We start from the raw sequence: 19029 nt of genomic DNA, 5'->3' as shown, positions 1-19029 counted from the left end.
CCATGTCCAGAGACTGACAGAGTCAGCCCTCCTTATTATTGCTTGGTCGATAGCTGGATCATGTGACAGGGATCCCAAATGCCTCGCTTCAGCACCATCCAGCATTACATCATCACCTGCAGCATCCCAAATACGGACCATCCAACTTATTACGGATTCATCAGACCGTCAGGTGTAATCCTTTCTTAGGCTGTGAAGGTCCTTTATGGACGTGGACTCAGTAATGTTTCTGTGCCTGAGTCAGTTGGTGGCTTTGAGGCTCCTTCCCCTGTATCATCATCATCTTTCACTAAACAATCAGTTTTGGTTGTGTGCTTCTTCCTTGTGACAGGAGCCACTGTCATTGGCTTAGGCTCTCCCTCTAGTTCGGCTCCAGCCTGAGTGACTGGGGTGTCTGCTGATTTATCTTCCTGCCCCTCTACCTTTACCTACTGCCCTACAGTACCTAGCAGTGTGTGATAGGCATATGCCAAGGCCCAGTATATTGCCATGAGCTTTCTCATTAGAATTGTCACTATGTTTCAGATATTTCCCCACCTCAGCTGGGTTCTGAATTTGTTCAGTGGAGAAATTCCAAGCTATTGGGTCAGAGAATTTCTTCAGGGTTTGGCCCATGTCCTCCCATTCCCCACACCACTCAGGATTTTTCACCTCATCAGTCACCCTGGAAATCTGAGCTCTCATTCCAGACAAGCTGAAAACCACATAGAGGAAGCTTACCAGATAAAATACCAGGAAGGTGGTCTCTTTAACATCCACGGGAAAACGAACATTGTCAAAAGTTAACGTATCAAATTTAAAGGAAAAGGAGATGAAAGGTTGGGAAACCCCGTCTCCTCCTCTTCTGACAAACTGGGTGCAATTACTAAAAAACCCCCAAAACAGGCTACTGAAACTAGGACTGGGGTTAGGACAGAAAAACCACGTTATACACAATTTGAACAACTGCCTGTACCCCTGTCAAATTCTTATAAATCATTATTCCCGAGCACAGCAAAATAGAAATCCGGATTCATGCCCCTGCTCTGTAAAAGTTACATATCAGGGACAAGATCGGAGCAAGCTGTGGATAGGCAAACAGGCCTAGGGACCAGAAAGGCATCAGTACCTCAAACAGGCCTAGGGACCAAAAAGACATCAGTACATCAAGCCAGAGAGACATTATGAACTCAACCAACATGGTGACTACTTTACCCCAACACAAAGTAATTAAATTTTTAAAAAATGTAATTAGTGCAGGTTTTTTCACTTCCTTTGAGCCCCACATTGGGTGCCACTAATTATTTGTGCTGGTTTGGACAAATTTGGAGGAAAATATCCTCTGACAGAAGGCAGGTTACAACCACCCCTCGCGCACCCATCTTGGGAAAGATGAAATTTTCCTCAGAGGAAAGTGAAAGAGATAAAAACTATTTATTTAACAAACACACGGGAAAAGAATAATAGTGCTAAATAATAAAACCTCTCGCTGTGGAGAGAAACCTGGGAAAATTTCAGAGTCCTTCTGTAGATGTAATCTCTCTCCTCCTCCTTGAAGCTGGGTCATGGGCCCACCTCCAGGGCCTTGGTGGGAAATTCTCCCAATGTGTTCTGATGTTGAAACAGTCCAGAAGAGAAGAAGGGAAAAACCAAAGTCCCAGGAAAACAAAGCTCTCCATCTTCCTCAGAAGAAAAGGAGCCGAAAGCTGGCTGAAGAGCAAGCAGGGTGCTTCCTCTGCTCTTGCTACCGCAGCAGAAGAACACAGAGGAGTGTGTGTATTTGTGTCCTTGAAACAACTGCTTGAAAAGTGTGCTCAGGTTTTTTTTTCTCTCCCTCCTCTCAGGCTCAATTTAAAGGCACAGAAAGGCACAGTTAATTTCTGGGCATAGAGCAGCGGTAGGGGATACACATCATAAAGTCACCCCAAGACATCTCTATTAACAAGGAGGAAGAAAATGGCACATTTTTTCCCCAATGCAAGTTGACAATTTTTTCTGGGTTTTAGAAGGAAAACCTGAGCAAGACTGGATTTATTGGAGACTTCAATCCATACTTGTCTTTATTGTCTTTTTACCTGTGTGCTTTCTCATTCCCCATTAAGAGTCCAATCTGGACAAAATGTTAGGAAATTTAACCGGTGGCAGCTGCTTTGCTCAGTACAGGGATTATTATCATCCTTAATATTTGTGACAGAAAACTGACAAGGAATATTTCAGGTTTCTGCCCAACCTGAGTCCGAACTGTACCTCCCTTTAACCTTCTCTAATTTAGAGTAGCATCTCTATCACAGTGTTGGGTTTAATTAACAAGTAATTACCAAGCAGGATGAGATTGCTTGCTATGGTTACAATTATAGCAGAATTCAGCCACTGTAAATTGATTTATTCTCGTGGAGTTATTTTTCATTTAAGTTTCTCAACCACACAGAAGAGATATTGTCTTTGGTGGGGAGGGGAAATCTCTTCTTCATGTCAATTCTCCCAGAGAAACCTGATCTGTCCTGTTAAAAATAGGGCACGTTAAAGAGATGAACCACTTGGATGCTAATTCTTGATAAGCACTATTTAGCACAAGTATCATCACGCTGTTTCCTCGGGAAAAGAAGTGCTAAGTCAGTTGGAAAAAGATGTCTAAGGGTATTAATTATGCAGACAAAAGTACAAATGGGCCAGATATCTTAAAACAGGGAGTGAGATAATGACTTCGTTAGCAGCCTGTATTTAATACATTGCATTTTTTCCTTCCCAATTAATCTTTGAGCTTCTCCTTCTTGCACTTAGAGGGGGGTTTTTTCTTCCATTTTCTGTGTTTGCTGCAGAAGAAAGCAGCAATTTTACATGTTCTGCCATGTCCTCCTGCTGCCAGAGCTGTTTTGCAGCATTTATCAGGGCTGGGCAGGGGTGGCTTTGTCCAGGGATCTCTCCATGGCAGAGCCTCCACATCTACCCAGCCAGTCAGTCAAAATTCTGTGTTTCACACTGAGCCTCTGCAGGTAAAATTTAAACATAAAAGCTCAGCCCGAAGATGGTAAAATTAAGCTACTTTTTTTCAGAGATTTTTAGCAGAAAACTTACCACCGTGTATTTTTAGGAAGCTGTAGAACATGTGGAGAGTTCTGCTCCTCACTTATGGCAAAGTGCAGCACAGAAATAAAAATCAAAAAGTGGATTTTGAAGTAATAGCTCCTGTGCCAAACCTGGCAGTGCAGTCACAAAAACCATGCAGAAGAAGACTGAAAAAAACCCAACCAAAAAAGCGATCATAAACCCAAATATAGGATGAGAGAAAGCAGCTTGCACTGAAAGCTGTCACTTCATCCTTCACTCTCTTCATGGTTCTTAGTCCCTTTGGGATTGTAAATACTTAGCTAAAATAAGTTATTTAATCTCAGTGCTATTCCTTGGAAGTATTTGAAGATTATTTTCAGTGCGCTCAAGTTTTAAAATTGGGTGTTTTGGTTTTTTTCATGGGTTGAAAAGAAATGTTCTTCCAGCTAACCACTGGGTGTGAAGACCATCAGAGCGCAAACTCGGAGTAAATGAGAGTGGGGACAATTTCCCTGGCCTGAAAGGCACTATTACCCAGCTGCAAAGCCCTGTCAGCTTTAGACATGCATTGTGGAAAAGTACAAATGAAATAGATTGCAAGAAAGATGCATTTATTTTCTGTTCTTTTAAAACATAGTGATTTTTTTCCTGATATAATTCTTTGAGGAATACACATAGTGAATAGAATTACACTTTATTCTAAAATTTTAGTCCATAAGCATTTTCTGTCTCTCCTTTTAAAACCAGAAATTTAAGAAACTTAATCAGTATCAACTGTTGGGTCAAGTTAATATGATTCGTTTACAGCCATGATCTAATTTCATTAATTAATTTACATCAGAGTATCTGTTCTGCATGAGAATTATCTTGACAAAAAAAGTGGTGTCTTCCAAATCAGTAGCTCACGTTCCTGTACTCCTATTCTGTACATAAAATAATATCTCTGCTGTTTGGATGCCTTTTAACCTCCGTGCTGGGAAACAACAGACTGAAATCCTGGGTAGCTCTATAATTTTTGGGTTGTAGTGCCATTTAAATCTGGTGGAAAGGAGAACAATGCCTTGAGCAAACAGTAACTATTTGTTGCTGAAGATCCTGACAACTTTTTTCTTTTTTTCTTTTTTTCTTTTTTTTTTTGAAAAGCTCCAACTGACTTTCATGTGGCTCTAAAGTCCAAATTTCTGTAGGAAATACTTTCCATCAAGAAATATTAAGTTACTTAAAGGTTGATCTTTCCTAAATTTCCTTTAAGATTTCTTCAGTTAGGTAGATAAATTTTAGAAAGGCCTCCTGAATGAAAGCAGTAGCTGAGGGCAGTGTCAGTCCTGGTTTATCTCTCCAGTGTCTCTCAAAGGCTGGAATTCCTTCATCCCTTCGGAACCACGGCACCCTCAAAGTTTCTTGCAGTCTTCCTTGCAGAAACAATTCTAACCTTAAACTCTGACTGTCACAAAGGAATTCCTGGGTGGAAGCTGTTTTCTGTCCCAAACCCCAGAGGGCTGCTGCTCCCAGGTTTTGAGATGCCCAGCTATGAGCTCCAAATTCCCCATCCCAGCCTGATCCCAGTTCATCGCAGCACAGGCTGGTTTGGGTGGGACAAGGTTTCACAGCATGAGGAAAATTCACCATTTATTCTTCAGAATTCTTGTTCCATGATGTGGAAATCTTGCTCAGGTGTCTGACAGAGGGAGAGCAGTGCTGTCTGTGCTCACCCTTTGGGATACTCCAGCCCCTGCAGGTTACTGACTGTTCCCTCTCTCTTCAGGGATCAGGAACAACTCAAGATAAATGAACTCTGTTTCTTCCTTTGACATTGTAAAAGTAGAAGCTGTATTAGGATTTTTGTGAAGCTGAAGCTCCACTTGTCTTTCCTGCACTTTTCCTTTGGTTGCTGTCATGACAATGCTCACAACTATTCCATCTGACAGCTAATGAGCCGTGAATCCATGGGAAGGTTGGTGTTAGAAACCTTCCAAAGTGGGCTTGTGTCAAACACCTGGTCCTCTGCAATCCACTGTGATCTGGCTGTGGCTCTTACAGTATTTGGCTCCTAATCCTGTGGTTGTATAACCTAAGACTGATGAGGGAACAAAAGCACAAAGAGTTGGTACCTGCTCAGAAAAATTACAGTGATGGATTTGGGTATTTAATCATTGCGTTGCAGGGAGAGCTGCCTGGAAGCTGCGTGTTGCTTGTGAATCACTCTTCTCTCCTGTCATTGCTCCCTGCTATTCTTATAAATACCACTCAGTACAACCTTTCTTTACAACAAGTAGGTTCTTCCATGCCAAGCCTGACAAGTGGGTTTCACATCTTATTTATTTGTCAACATGCTTCAATAGCTCTGGTCTGGCATGTAATTTCTTTCTTACCAGTGATATGTAATCCTGCGTTTTATATTGACAGTGAGAGAAGCAAAAAACCTCATTCCCATGGATCCAAATGGACTTTCAGATCCTTATGTCAAACTGAAGCTCATCCCAGATCCTAAGAATGAAAGTAAACAAAAAACAAAAACCATCCGTTCTACCCTGAATCCGGACTGGAATGAGTCATTCACATTGTGAGTTTAACACCCTGATTTAATGGGAGGTCTTTGGATGTATTGAATTGTTTATTTCAGTGTCGACAACTCCTCCATTTCTCTCCTTTTCAGTAAATTAAAACCTACAGACAAAGATCGTCGCTTATCCGTAGAGGTCTGGGACTGGGATCGAACAACCAGGAATGATTTCATGGGATCACTCTCTTTTGGGGTGTCAGAGCTTATGAAGATGCCAGCCAGTGGATGGTAAGAGTTTCTGAAAAGAGAATGAGAGAATATATCACCAGAATTTTTAAACCTGTCTTTTTTTTTCAATGTGATCTACCTTTTCTTTGAGCTTTTCACTGTGTTTCAGGCTATAAATTCACTGAAAGTGCAACTAAACCTAGGAAACACAGGCTATATATCTCAAAGGAGGATAACAAAACAATTGCTTTTCTTCTGTGCTGTTCCTGGAACTTCTGCTGGAGCCAGGAGCTGCTGCAAACTCAATTCTGTGTACATAGTCTTGTGATACAAATTTTATTTTTATCCGCAATATGATGTGTTCAATACTATGTGCATCATGTTATATATAGCTCTGCAAAGGCAAAGCACATGGAAAGTGATCTCATCAAATGCCATCTCATTACCTACCACGAGAGGGTAGAACTCATCACATCTCCTCAAAAAGGACATTTCTTCAAAGACAGTTGTTTAGGGCTATGGAAGCACTGGAGACAAAGGTTCCTCCTCAGGGTTGATGTCTCCCATCAAATCCCAGGATGAGTGGGAAGAATCTCATTGTCCATTAAACTGTCTTGACAGATAGTTTGGGATTAAAGATCTGATTTCAGGTAAAATATATTCTATTTGTGAGTTTGGTGTTAGAGATCAGATGATATTTGGTCTTTGAGATCAGTTCTTTGCATACCTGTGACATTGTTACAAACCACACACAAACAACTAAATCAGATTATAAATCTATCAGGGAAAAACTGTAAAGTCACCAGTTTTTTCTCAAATCCACCACAGGTACAAGCTGCTGAATCAAGAAGAGGGTGAATATTACAACGTTCCAATTCCAGATGCTGATGAAGATGGAAATGCAGAGCTCCGGCAGAAGTTTGAGGTGAGGATTAAACACAGATGCATGCAACTAAATATTGCATTTATTTTTCACTTTATTACAAAACAAAAAAGAGCTTGTTAAAAGATACATATGTTAGAGTGCTCCTATTTCTGTTTCTGTGACAGCTCTGTGTGTCTTTGGTTTTCTTGAAGATTGGACCAAATGGTTTAATTCAGAGATGGCATCATTTTCCTGACAGTTCAGCTTCTCTGCTATGACACTTAGAAGTTGGTATTTTAAAATACGTTATGTCAAGTATATGTAATAATTTCAATGTCTCTTAAGAATTGCTGTGAAATCTGCCAGCCATTATCACTGCTGCCTGCATTATTTGACAAATGAAATTCTCAGAAACAACGGTATTTTAATACTTTGAATGTTTCACGCTGTAAGTTGGGGTGTTTTAAGAAAACACTTTCAGCGTTCATGCTTTGGAGCTTTCAAGTCTTTGCAGAAGGTTTTCATGTGAAATTCTGCTCCATGTAGTGTGGGGAAGGATGCTGATGTTTCTTAAGGATCAGAGGTATTGCTGGTTATGTACAAAAAAGAAAATCCAGAGAAAAGTGATGCTTTCTGCAGTTTCTTGCCTCCTGTGGTGCCAGCTGGAGAGGTTGGTAGCCACAAGAATGGTCTCATGTGCCACACAAAGGAGTTTTTTGTTAATGATCAGACTCTGCCTCTTCTGACAACCACAGCCAGAATTACAACAAAATATTTGCTGGCCACTGAGCCCAGGAGCAGGAGAGGTATGGCCTGGGGTGGGAGGGGTTTGCTGGTGGGTCCAGCTCATCTGCCCTGCCTGCTCTCCCAGCTGCACACACAGCCAGGAGTTGGAAATATTCCAATCTGCACTGTTGCTTTCTTTTTTTTCTGGTAGGACATTTACAACCTTAGCTAAGCTGTTTATCCAAAACATAATGAATGTACCTGTTGTGCATAAACCAACCTGCCTGTTCCTTTCAACCTGAAATGGCAATTTTCTATGTTCACCATCAGGCAGAATTCTCCATTGTTATTATAAAAGATGGGTTAACCCACGAAAGTGAGGAAAACCGGCACATGTTCAACTTCCAAGAAAGAAAAGGAAAAGGTGCACCAATTTCTTCTGAACGCATTTGGATCAGCTCCCATGTCTGCAGCATGAACTATGATTTTTGTTACATATTTGAGAAGTATTTGAACCTCCATTCCATTTTCCTTTCTTTACAATCGTGATCTGACCAGTGTGATTTCATTTTGCTGCACTAGGTCATTTGCTGTTCAAGATCATGTTTATTTTTTATCCTCCCTAGAAAGAATAGCTTCAAAAGTAATCCTGTCTATGTTTCTGTGCATTATGCAGAGCCTGGAATTGGGTGAATATTTATATATTGGTATAAAAATTTGCTGGTTTTGTCTCAGGTCAGAGATAGCACGAAGACAAGTCACTAGAATTGTCCTCTTTAAAATGTCAGCTATTACATGCAGTGTGGTTGCATATTGAATTTACAGTCTGAGGTTGATTCTTAATCCTGCTGTAAATACTTTGGTTGCAGGAGGAATAGTCAGGGTTTATCCACACCCTGCAATGAAGTGGAGTAGAAATCCTGAGAGGATTTGTGTAAAGCTACTGGACCTGGTTCCAGAGACAGCAGCTTCACCAAGGGGCAGCTCTGCCTCAGAAATAATTAGTCTGGCTCAAAGTCTAATTAGTTCAGCCTCAGCACTGTGTATTTGAGGCTCTGCCTGTTCTGCTGTAGGCTGGTTGGTGCTATTTGAGTGACTGAATTAATCCAGGGAAGGGAATGGGCCTTCACTAGGCACACGGTGTCTCCAGGAATGTAATTTCCCAAGTTGGACAATGAACAGTTTTAAAACTCAGTGATGATAAATGAGAATATTGGTATCTGAACAAACCCTGTAATTGTAATGAGGCCAGGGCTGGTGTAATGTAGTGTTACGTGGCTGAAGGATTTGGGTTCACCCTCTTATCCTATCTCAAAGTTTATCATTATGAGAAGGAGCAGAGGGAAGCAGCACCCTCCATGGAATATTCTTCCTTGGTTTCAAGGGGCATCACTGTGATGGCTTCTGAAATTTCACAGCACAGATGTCTGAATGGTGGTATTTCACTTATTAGCTATTCTGGTGTGGCACATAAGTGGTGCTGACTCTGATCCTCCTTTATTTCTGTTAGCATTTATATTCTGGCTTGCACAGGCATTTTATTTTAGGTGCCCTGTAACATGGAACAAGTAGACAGCCCTGAGAAAAATGCTTCTATTTGTGTTTTAATGATATCATCTAAACAAATATTTCCACTGTTCTAAAATCACCATTGGAGCCTTACAGGAAGAAGATTGCAGGTCTTGACTGTCACTTTCCTAGGGAAGTGAATTTGTCAGAAGATTAAAAATACAGATAGACCAAGGGGTCACGCTGGGCCACCTTCCCATTCATCAGTTTATGGAAGGAGTAACTCCAGAGTTCTTCCCAATCCAGTCTGCAATCCAGTGGTGCTTGGTCTATTTTTTGGTATATGAGCATGTGATTGGTAGCCAAACAACGTTGATTTAACTTTGAGTACAAAATTAGAACAATTTCCACAAAATACTGCATTAGTAATACCAAATACTTTAAATAAATACTGGTGGCCTTCAGAGTAAAGGGCTGTATAAAGACCTAGGATACACAAGAGCAGGGAAACTTTAGGATTAGGCTTTCACTGTTTCATATTAAGAAAGAATAAGATTATTTTTGGGTTAGAAAACACCAGAGGGCCAATAGATGTAGAATTTCTGAAACCAGTTTCTGATCTTGAAAATTCTAAGATGTTCTGAAAATTGACTTTGCCCTTTTAACTAAAGTTTAGAAATGTGGGTGGGACCTCCAAGACCACTAAGGAACTACCTCCTATTTAAATCAGAATTTTAGAAATATCTGCCTGCATCTATTTTTCAAGAGGCAGATATTTAAGATTTGGCCTCCAGCTCTCATTGATCTCAACCCCTTTACACACTACCATCACATCCTTCTTAGCACATCACTTTCACAACACAGATTTCTTATGGAAATGTGGCTCTTAGCCACACAAATCTCATGGAAATGCTGCTTTGCTCACTGCACAAATTCTTAAGGCATTTATTCAATGTCAATATACCTTAAAATAGCTATACAAGATTATAAATAAGCAAATAATAATAGATTCAAACATTCTCTTCACTTATATTTGTAATTGAATGCTAAAATCTATTTGTCAGTAATTTTTCATGAGAAGTTTCCTCATGGGCCATTCTGCCACATCTGAATCAGCTGAAAAATTAACACCCAGCCTTTGCCCAGAACAGATCCTATCCAACAAATGGGGCCAAATTTGGAAAAGAAAGAATGGAGGAGGATGGTGCTTTTTTTTACCTTTTGTATTTTATTGCAAGGAATTTTATTATATTCAATGTATAATCAATATGAACTTGTGCAGTATATAGAACTTGAGGTGTATTATGCAGAGGTGCAATGCAGTATTTTCTATACAACAAATTTTATTCAATATATGTATTTTCTGGATCTCACTTCTCCCTAAAATTCACAGATCTATTATCTGCTCATTTAGCAGTGTGATCAAATCTGTCCTCAGTGATTTATACATGATACATCATTATTGATATTTAGAGATAAAAATATACTCCTGTAGGAAGTGGAGTCAGGATAAAATCTGTCACTATTTTTCAGTTGGCTTTAACCTTTAGTTGTGAATTTTCTCTCTGGAATGGCATTCTTTGTGGCCATCTCAGAACGAAACTCCCTTCTCACCAGGCATATTCAGAATAATTGTGGCTGCTCCATAATTGTCCATGCTGAGGTTGCCATGGGAACTCCCAACAGTCCCAGGTGCCTCCGTGGACCAAAACTAGCAAATCTTCTAATGCAGCACCTACTCTTTGTTATGTACTTATTTTCTTCTTACAGTACTTTTTTAGTCAAAGAAAAAAGCAGAATATTGAAATAATGCAACCTTCTGGTATTTTTTTCTACCTGGTTGGGATTTGAGCAGTAAGATGTCTTTGCCATTTAGAGCACCATTCCTTTTTTCCTGAATTTGGGGGAAAGAAATGTACAAATTTTAAAACTTCTGTTGTGCGAAATGATTTGAGTTTGGTCAAGCCCTTTTTACTTTTCCTGCTTAGTAAAGCACTTCTTGATACTTAAATATCACCTTAGGATAATAAAAGAATAATGCTGGTTTGAAAGTAGCCTGTTGAACTGTTCTATGATCTCCCCACTTCTTTCCACATCACCAGCACTGGGAAATGTTATTAAAGTAGCTGTTATGGTCCATATAAAGGATTTTTTAAATTAAACAAAGAACAGAGCAGCCATAATCCTTACCCATGGGCACATTTACTGAGCACAAGGTGTGTTGATGATGGGAGCAGTCTGAGTCACTACACCCAGCTCTGGCAATTGCAGTGATCCCAGCACGTTGCTGCAAGGGAATGGGATTCGTAAAATCCTCATTTTAGAGCATCTCTGGGAAGGCACACAGTGGTTTTCCTGGTGCACACTCTTCACAGGTCAGATATGTTCTTTTGTTCTAATTATTTCCTTTAGTGTGGCTCTCTAGGTGGCTTTCACAGAAACAAAATCCTTCCCTTAATTTCTGAGAGCTGCGACTGCTGTCCCACCACGGGGACGGTCCCTGGACCCTGGGAGGGGACAAACATCCACATCCCTGGCTTTGAGTCCTGTTTGTGTGAGCGACTCCAGCTGCTTTGACCCATGGAATTGCTGATGGAAGCTGTGCAGGAGCTGGACCTGTAGTTCCTTTCTGCAGCCCAGAACATGAGGAGAGGGAACAGAGCTGAGAACAGGGTGGATGTCATGTCTGAGCACTGGAAGTGGTCAGTCAGTGGTGATATTTTGGTGACATCTCAGTGCTTCTAAACAGAGCTATTAGTATGATCCTAAAGAAAATGTCTTCTGAAATGCTTTATCATTTTAAAGATAAGAACAGGAAGGATGTGGAGCTTGGCCATCAGGCTCAGTTATAAATACCTGGAATCTCTCCAGTGACGCAGGATCTGAGAGATATTTCTGCTCTTGAACTCCTCCAGCATGCAGGGCAGCACTTTGTTTGACCAAACTTGTGTGTTAATCCTTGTGCAGACCCGAATTTACAACCCAGAACCCTCAGGCTGTGGATCTGCACACAAAGCTAACGTGCATTTACACCGTCAGGCCTCTCCTTGTGGCAGCACAGCTGGTGTTAAACAGGATCTGAAACTGTCACCAGAGTTCAAGGCACAACTAAAACTTACTGATGAGTTTTGTTGCTGTTACAGTCTAATGCTGAAGAAATCTCTTTCATTTATTTATAATTTCTTTTCTGAACATCAGTACACTGTTTTAGATTGTTTCAGTGCAGGCCCTGCATTTCTTAGATCTTTAACACTCCTCTTAATTTTCTTTAAAGCCATTTCTGTCTGCTTCATTAGAAAGGAGAAGACCAGAACTTTCTTGATTAATCTGGCATTCTTCTGATATTCACAACAATTTTATATTAAAATGGCATTATATTTCTTTCTTTTAATCAGTGACCAGGAAATCCTAGAGCTGTCTTCATTCTGAGCTGGAGGCTGGGTAGAAATGCTGCAGTTGCATAGCCAGGGCCATAGCAGATACTCCAGGGACTGTTTCAGTAGGTTCTTGAGAACCCAGCGAGTTTTCTAATTAAATCTATTTTCATTCAAAAAAAACACCCCAAACAAGCAAACAACCACAAAACCCCTAAAACAAACTGTAGAGGAGCTTGTGATTTTGTTAATTTGTGACTTAAGTTCTCCAGGTCTATTAAAGTGTTATATGGGCTGTGAAGGAAACATTACTTTTACATCTTTGAGGGATGGTGATGTTTTACCCCAGAGCTGTTATACTGCAGTTACTTCACTCTTTTTTTAAAAAACAAATAAAAGATATGATCTCTGATCTCTTCCATATCTGTCTCTAACCAATATGCATTCCCACTTTGAAGCTTCAGGCGGGTCAGCAAAGGGGAAATGCAAAAGAAAAATAACATTGCTGACACTTCAAATTGCAAATGACAAGATTAAATTTACTTTTCAGGAAACAGACACTAAGCTACACTGAAATCATGACCAGCCAAAATATCACTGGCACATCAATCCACACTCATTATGCATATAGAGATATAAAAAGAAGAGCTGCTTTTTTTGGCCATGGCACTCATTCCTATTTGTAAATTGTGCATATTTAATCATTAGAGAATAGTTTGCAGCATTATAGAGATGCTGCTAGATGACTCCATCTGTTCTGTACTGTAGTTTGGCAGGGGGAATTCCCTTATGCAGTTGTCTGGAGGTTTCCCATCCACTCACCACAGCTCAAACTGGAGAACTTGAAATTTCCTTACTAGATGGCATAAATCTCTGGTTTCGGTTTGAAATCAGCTGCTGATTTCCTTAAGGCTTTTCTCAGTGTGTTGTGATTTGAGGTGAAGAATATAAAAAATCGTGTTGATAGCAGGGATTTCCTTGTCCCCTATATAAAGGTGAAATATGTGTCACCCTCCCAAACCCCTCGTGTGCTGCCGCCCCTCTCCGAGGTTATGTAGCGGTGAGAGCCCGGAGTGCTCCTGCCCAGCTGAGCACACGTGGAGGTGTTTTGCCGCGGGGGGTGTTTCGTGCATGGGGTGTGTGTTTGTGAGGCTGAGGTCACGCCAAGGAGCAGCACAGCCCCGGCCCGCCGTGCTCCTGTCTCCGCTCCTCCCTGCTCGGGTAATTAACACCGATTTATTTGTCGTGGGTTTTTTCTGTGCTTAACAGACGTGTCCATTTCTGTATTCCTGCTGCTGCTGTGTCTGTATTTGTTTATTCTGCTACTAATTGTGGTTGCTGTGCTGAGCCAGCCCGTTACTAACCATGCAGTGTTTCTCCCTTTCCTGTCTCTTCCAGGACTGTCATGTAAATATCCACTTCTTCAAGGTAGTTTTCTCCTTGGTGTTCTCCTACACACAACTCCCTTTACCAGCATCTGAAGTTTATTAAGTTTAATTTCATTCTCACCATCTTTTAAGGATGCACTTGTTTTTTTCCCACTTCAAGCTTTTCTAATGGATAAAAAAAAATAAGAATTGAAGTACGAATTTTCCACAATTTGTCATAAAGTGATCCCCAGATTAGAATTTTACTACAAAAAAAAATGAGTGATCAAACCTGAGCAGATGCAACATGCCTTTCTCTTTGAGGGAATTACTTAAATGAGTGCCACCTTCTCGTGGAAAATGGAAAAAGGTGCATCTTTAATTTGAAAGACATTCATGGAACCTTAAGTGACTTTCACAGATAAAATAATGCTCGTGGTCACTGTATTTTTAAATAGATAAATTTAGGTAATAGAGCATGCATGTTTTATGATTGAACATAGTGCATCTCTTCCTGAATGTTATTTGGAGTATGCTATATTGTAAGAGATATTACCCATGTGCACAGATGCTCTGATACCTGAAGTACCAATTCACCTGTTTATTTCTCATTTTGCTCCTTTCACTACTTCCCACATCACTGAGTTACTCCCATAAAAGTTACACCTCAGCATTGAGAACATACATGTGTTTTGTTTATATTTGCATGTATCTCTAACAAATGATCTTGCTTTATTAGGGCAAAGGCCACTGGCACAAACCACACTTTCAGTTTCATACATTGGCTAAGTTACAATTTAAATTAAAATTTGAAGCTCCTTTGTTTTAAATTGTTCTAAGACTCTTAAGATTATTGGAGCCATTATCATCTTCAAATAGTATTTTTACAACTGAAGTTGACCTGGAGCACTTTACATTATCACTCAAGGCTTAAAATACTTTAATTAAAAAAACAAATGGGTTTTTTTAAGAGTGGTTTATATTATCAATGCATGATTTTAACAAATGTTCTAACACTGAACCAGAAAGATCACATTATTTACTTTTTCTTAACTTTGATTCTGTGTCTCAGAAAAGCGTGTACAGAAGAGAACTGCCCTTCCTCAATCCTTTACACCTCTTCATATTTTAAAATAAAATCATATGGTGGTTTCATTGGTGAAACTTGTCTCATTTTTAAACAAGAGCAAAAGTCACCCTGACAAAATGCATCTGGAATAAATAGGAAATTTTGTCACCTCATTGTAAAATCCAGACCTTGAAGAGCACTGATACAAGCTGACAAAAGTCCTTGGTTAATTCACGTTTCCACCACAGGAGTGCACCCAGAAAAAGTACTGAAGAATTTCCCACAGCTGCTGCTTCACAGGCAAAATTCATGTTTAGTCCTGGTGGATTATAAACATGAATTCCAACGGAGAAAGCTGGCACTCTGTTTCTATGGGGACACTCTGGAATTCAGGGGTTTTCATGGAAAAAATGCTTCCTTGTTTATCATCTGTGTTTTCTCACTAAATCACTACAAATCCTCATTCCCCTGCTGCTGGCAGTGACAGTGAGCCCTGAGCTCAGCTCAGGAGCATTCCTGGGAGGATCCAGGAGATCCCTGTGCCGGGAGTGTGTCTTTGGGAATGACCTGTGGGGAATCACTTCATGTAGAGCTGCTGGGGAGGTTTTATGCCCAAGTTTGCAGGATTGGAACTGAAAGGAAGCAGCAGGAGAAAGTGAAGGAGGAAGAGCTGCATTCCTGAGGATAACCCAACAATTCTGAGCTAGAAACCAGTAAATGTACAAAAATTAATTTATCATAGCAGTTGGGAGATGTTGTGAATACTTGCTTATGGAATAATCAGACACCGGGATAGGTCACACACCTATCCTGCTTTTTTCCCACTGCAAAGTGTGTATTTAAATAGATTATTTCTCAGCGTCATGCAGAAAACACCTTCATCTATGTGTATGTGTGTGTGTGAGAGAGAGAGAGAAATCATTCAGAGCGCATTAAGAATTGGATACAGAATCCCAAGGTTTTAAAATCAGTCATGGTCTGCAGCTTTGCGCGGCTGGCGGGGTTTGATTGCAGGGATTTGCTCTAAGATCAGGGAGAACTGAAGTCCTTAAAAATTCTTTTAGAACAGAATTTTTTTTTCCTTTATCAAAATGAGTTTTAGGCTTGAAAGCAAATTCCACACTCTAGATTTTTTTATTATTGAAAACTAGCAGTAATTTGCATAATTAAAGAATGAAGGAGCATATAGAAAAGCAGTTCTTCTTTTGGCACTTAGGGATTCGCTGTTGTAGCATCCTATTTGCTTTTGGGGATTTTTATTACCACTACCCACGGGAGTGGGTAGTGGTAATAAATTCTTCTGCAAGAATTCTTGAATATTATTCCTAGGCAGCCTCTTTAATTACATTTCATCTCGTTAGGCACTGCTCTGTTGCAGGGGAGGGAGTGTTTGGCAATAAAGGCAGAAAACAAAGTGGACTCAGGTGGCCGCAGGATTATTAAACAGATTAAACATGTTGACAGTGCCAAATGGGGAACTGGAAACTCTTCCCTCTCTGGATTTCACAGCTCACAGACAGACATCATTGTCCAGGGCAATATCCCCTGAAACTCCTGAGGACAGATGTCCAATGTCTTTCATAGTAATTTGACTTTGCTGTCTCCATTTTCTAGGGAGTATAGTTTACCTTCACCCTGTGCTTGGCACATTTGGGAATATTGTAGAAATCATGTGTTCAGGTTCTTCATACAGTTCTAACGTCTATGCAGCAAAACAAAAAAAAGAAAAATAATTGAATAGGGAATGTTGTTATAAACCCCACAAAAGGTCTGTTGAGATGCTCCAGAATATATTAAACTGTTGTCTTGTCCTTTCAGATTCCCTTTTTTCCCTTTATCCTAAATAAAGTTGTGCTTGAGAAAATAATTCCTCCTCAGAGTGAGAAACCACAAGAGGTCACCAAAGAACAGGGAAAAGCTCCCAGAGCTGAGCTGGCTCCAGCAAAAGGCCTGAAAAGAAGGAAATCATCCACATTGTTTGTGTGTATATATATTTAGAAAGATACAAACCCGTTAAATTAAACCATTTTTTCAGTAAAATTCAGTATAACATTTTGCACACAGCCCTTTATTCAAGTTTTATAATTGGCACTGATGGTAATTTTTCCTCTAATCAAAATATTTTATAATTTCAGGTGTAAAAACAAGTACTGCTCTGCTCACCTTGGGATTGCTTGGCCCAACACTTTGGTGGCTTCAGGAGTGGGGTTCCCGTGTCCTTGGACAAGCTTTCTGCAAAAGGCATTTTTAATCCTTTCCATATACAGCACAAATATTTGTTTCAGGAAAATCTTCCAAATAAATTTACTGTTAGTCATTAACAGGGTAAATATTAAATAATTTTAAGAGGAGGAGGAGAGGAAATGAAGGGAAAAGCAAACTAAAGACATAAAGTAGTTGGTATTTTACTCCCAGGAAGAGTTTTATCACCCACCTCATTTACATCTTTATGAAACATCCCATTTGCCTTGATGCCTTTTTGCTAGCAATGGGAATGATATGAATTTTTTCCCAGCTCTTTTCTCAATAACTATTTTAGCCATTGAAAGAAAAATGCATTTTCTTTTTTATATATTACATTTTTTACTAATTACATCATAGTTTGCCATTGTGACATTTCCGTCACGAAAATGAATCTGAGAGTGCTGATGATCAGTTTTTGCTTATTTACATCTCTTCACTGTTCCCCTTGCTGCAGGGAAGTGTTGCTGCAGTGTAAAGTCACCAAGGAATGACTGAAATCCATGTGTGAACCTCATGAATCCTTGATGGTGTCCCTGGTACAGGGCACCTCCCTGGTTTCCAACAAAACTCTGCTGATGAATTGTAAGCTGGCCCTAGGTTATGGCATTAAGATTGGACCTCTGTCTAGTGAAGCATTAGGTCTTGCTGGGGCTTAGAAATGGACTCTCCTCGTTTCAAATTCTCAACATCCTGGTAACTAAGTTGTAGAAACTAGGAAATTGATAGTCTATCGTAGCATCTATAATTACATGGAAATGGAAATGCAATAATGGAACAAACAAGCTGCCACAATGACAGAGAACATTTCACTGAATGGGAGGGCTTTTTGTCCAGATTTTGACTTGAAATTTATTGGATTTATTGGCTTTATTAAAGGCTTGCTAATGGCTCAACACACTGATCAAAGTCCCCACTTTTTGTGTACATGACTGGAAACCTGAATGGGTCCTTCCTTGAGACTTGGATAAACCATTATTATTTCAGTCTTTCCATCCTTAGTATCAGCTTTGCTGTTTCTGTCAGTGACATCTTCTATGGTTTGTCTGAGATCTGAGCTACTCTGATGCTTCTTGTGCAGGGTCCAGGTAGCGCAGGCAGAACTGAGCATTAATTTCAAACCGCAGCCCCCTGGGCCGAAGCAGTGAAGCTGGAATTTTACTGTTCAGGCTCTTCCTTCCTCACTTCTCACCATCCATTTTGCCGTTTTTGTAAGTGATATGCAGAGTGTTACCTGCCCTGGCTTTGGGTTAATTTAAGAATTAGGAGCAGAAACCTTGGCTCAAGGTGTGGCAGTGTGAGATGGCTGATTCCATCACACAGGGACATCTGAAGAGCAAAGAACTGCTGGTTGCAATGTGTGAAGCAGGGACTTTGTTATCATTTTTAGAGGGATTAAGTCATGGCAAGGAGACATTCCTGCTCCACAAATCTCAATTCTTGGGACCTGAGATGGGTTGTCCAGAGAAGCTGTCCATCCCTGTAAGTGTCCAAGGCCAGGTTGGACAAGGCTTGGAGCAACCTGGTCTGGTGGAAGGTGTCCCTGCCCATGGCAGGGGGTGGAATAAGATGATCTTTTAGGTCCCTTCCCAAACTGTTCTGTGACTCTGTTACTCTGAGATAAGCCCTGTGCAGTCACTCCTTGAACTGCTGAGGCTCATGCAGTCAGAGCTGTGGGGTTTGGAACAGAGACTGGACAGTGCCACTCTCTTGTTCCATCACTCATTCACTGCTTTCAGCGACTGCACGGGCAGAGCAGGGGGTGGTGGGTGGAACCTGCTGTAAAGATGAGGAGGGAATGCTGGTATCCATGGGAAGCAGAGCTGTGAGAATCCAGAAGAGACAGCTGCCAGGAGCCGAGCTCTGGATTTACCTCCCTGTCAGGTGTTGGTGGGGCCAATAAGGCATGGACTGTGGCTCTCCACACAGCACCCTGTTCACGTGGTGGCAATTCAGCACTGTTGTTAAATATTTTTTCATTTATCACTTTTTCTTCTTGAAAATGTGGTGCCAGGGATGATCCTGCTGGCATCTGGGAACTCACTGAGAGTGAGTTTCCCTGACAACCAAGGAACACATCCTCTAGTGAGCTGCACACAAAGCTTTGAGTTGGCTTGGAT

At 40.5% G+C, this 19029-nt stretch overlaps 1 protein-coding gene across 3 annotated transcripts in view; it reads left to right on the top strand.

Annotated features, from left to right (window-relative positions):
* PRKCA (protein kinase C alpha) overlaps positions 1–19029 on the top strand; it is a 153704-nt gene that overhangs the window by 105357 nt on the left and 29318 nt on the right. For 2 of the 3 annotated variants that reach the window (XM_039562625.1, XM_039562627.1), the window contains exons 6-9: positions 5434–5590; positions 5684–5818; positions 6587–6683; positions 13631–13660. In XM_039562625.1, coding sequence (XP_039418559.1) covers positions 5434–5590; positions 5684–5818; positions 6587–6683; positions 13631–13660 — 419 coding nt within the window. The remainder of the gene's footprint in view (positions 1–5433; positions 5591–5683; positions 5819–6586; positions 6684–13630; positions 13661–19029) is intronic. The other variant, XM_039562626.1, reaches the window with a different exon arrangement.

This window comes from Corvus cornix, chromosome 18 (assembly GCF_000738735.6).
Source record: "Corvus cornix cornix isolate S_Up_H32 chromosome 18, ASM73873v5, whole genome shotgun sequence".
NCBI classification, from domain to species: domain Eukaryota; kingdom Metazoa; phylum Chordata; class Aves; order Passeriformes; family Corvidae; genus Corvus; species Corvus cornix.
Note: the sequence above shows the minus strand (reverse complement) of the source record. Positions and strands in the feature narration are given on the sequence as shown.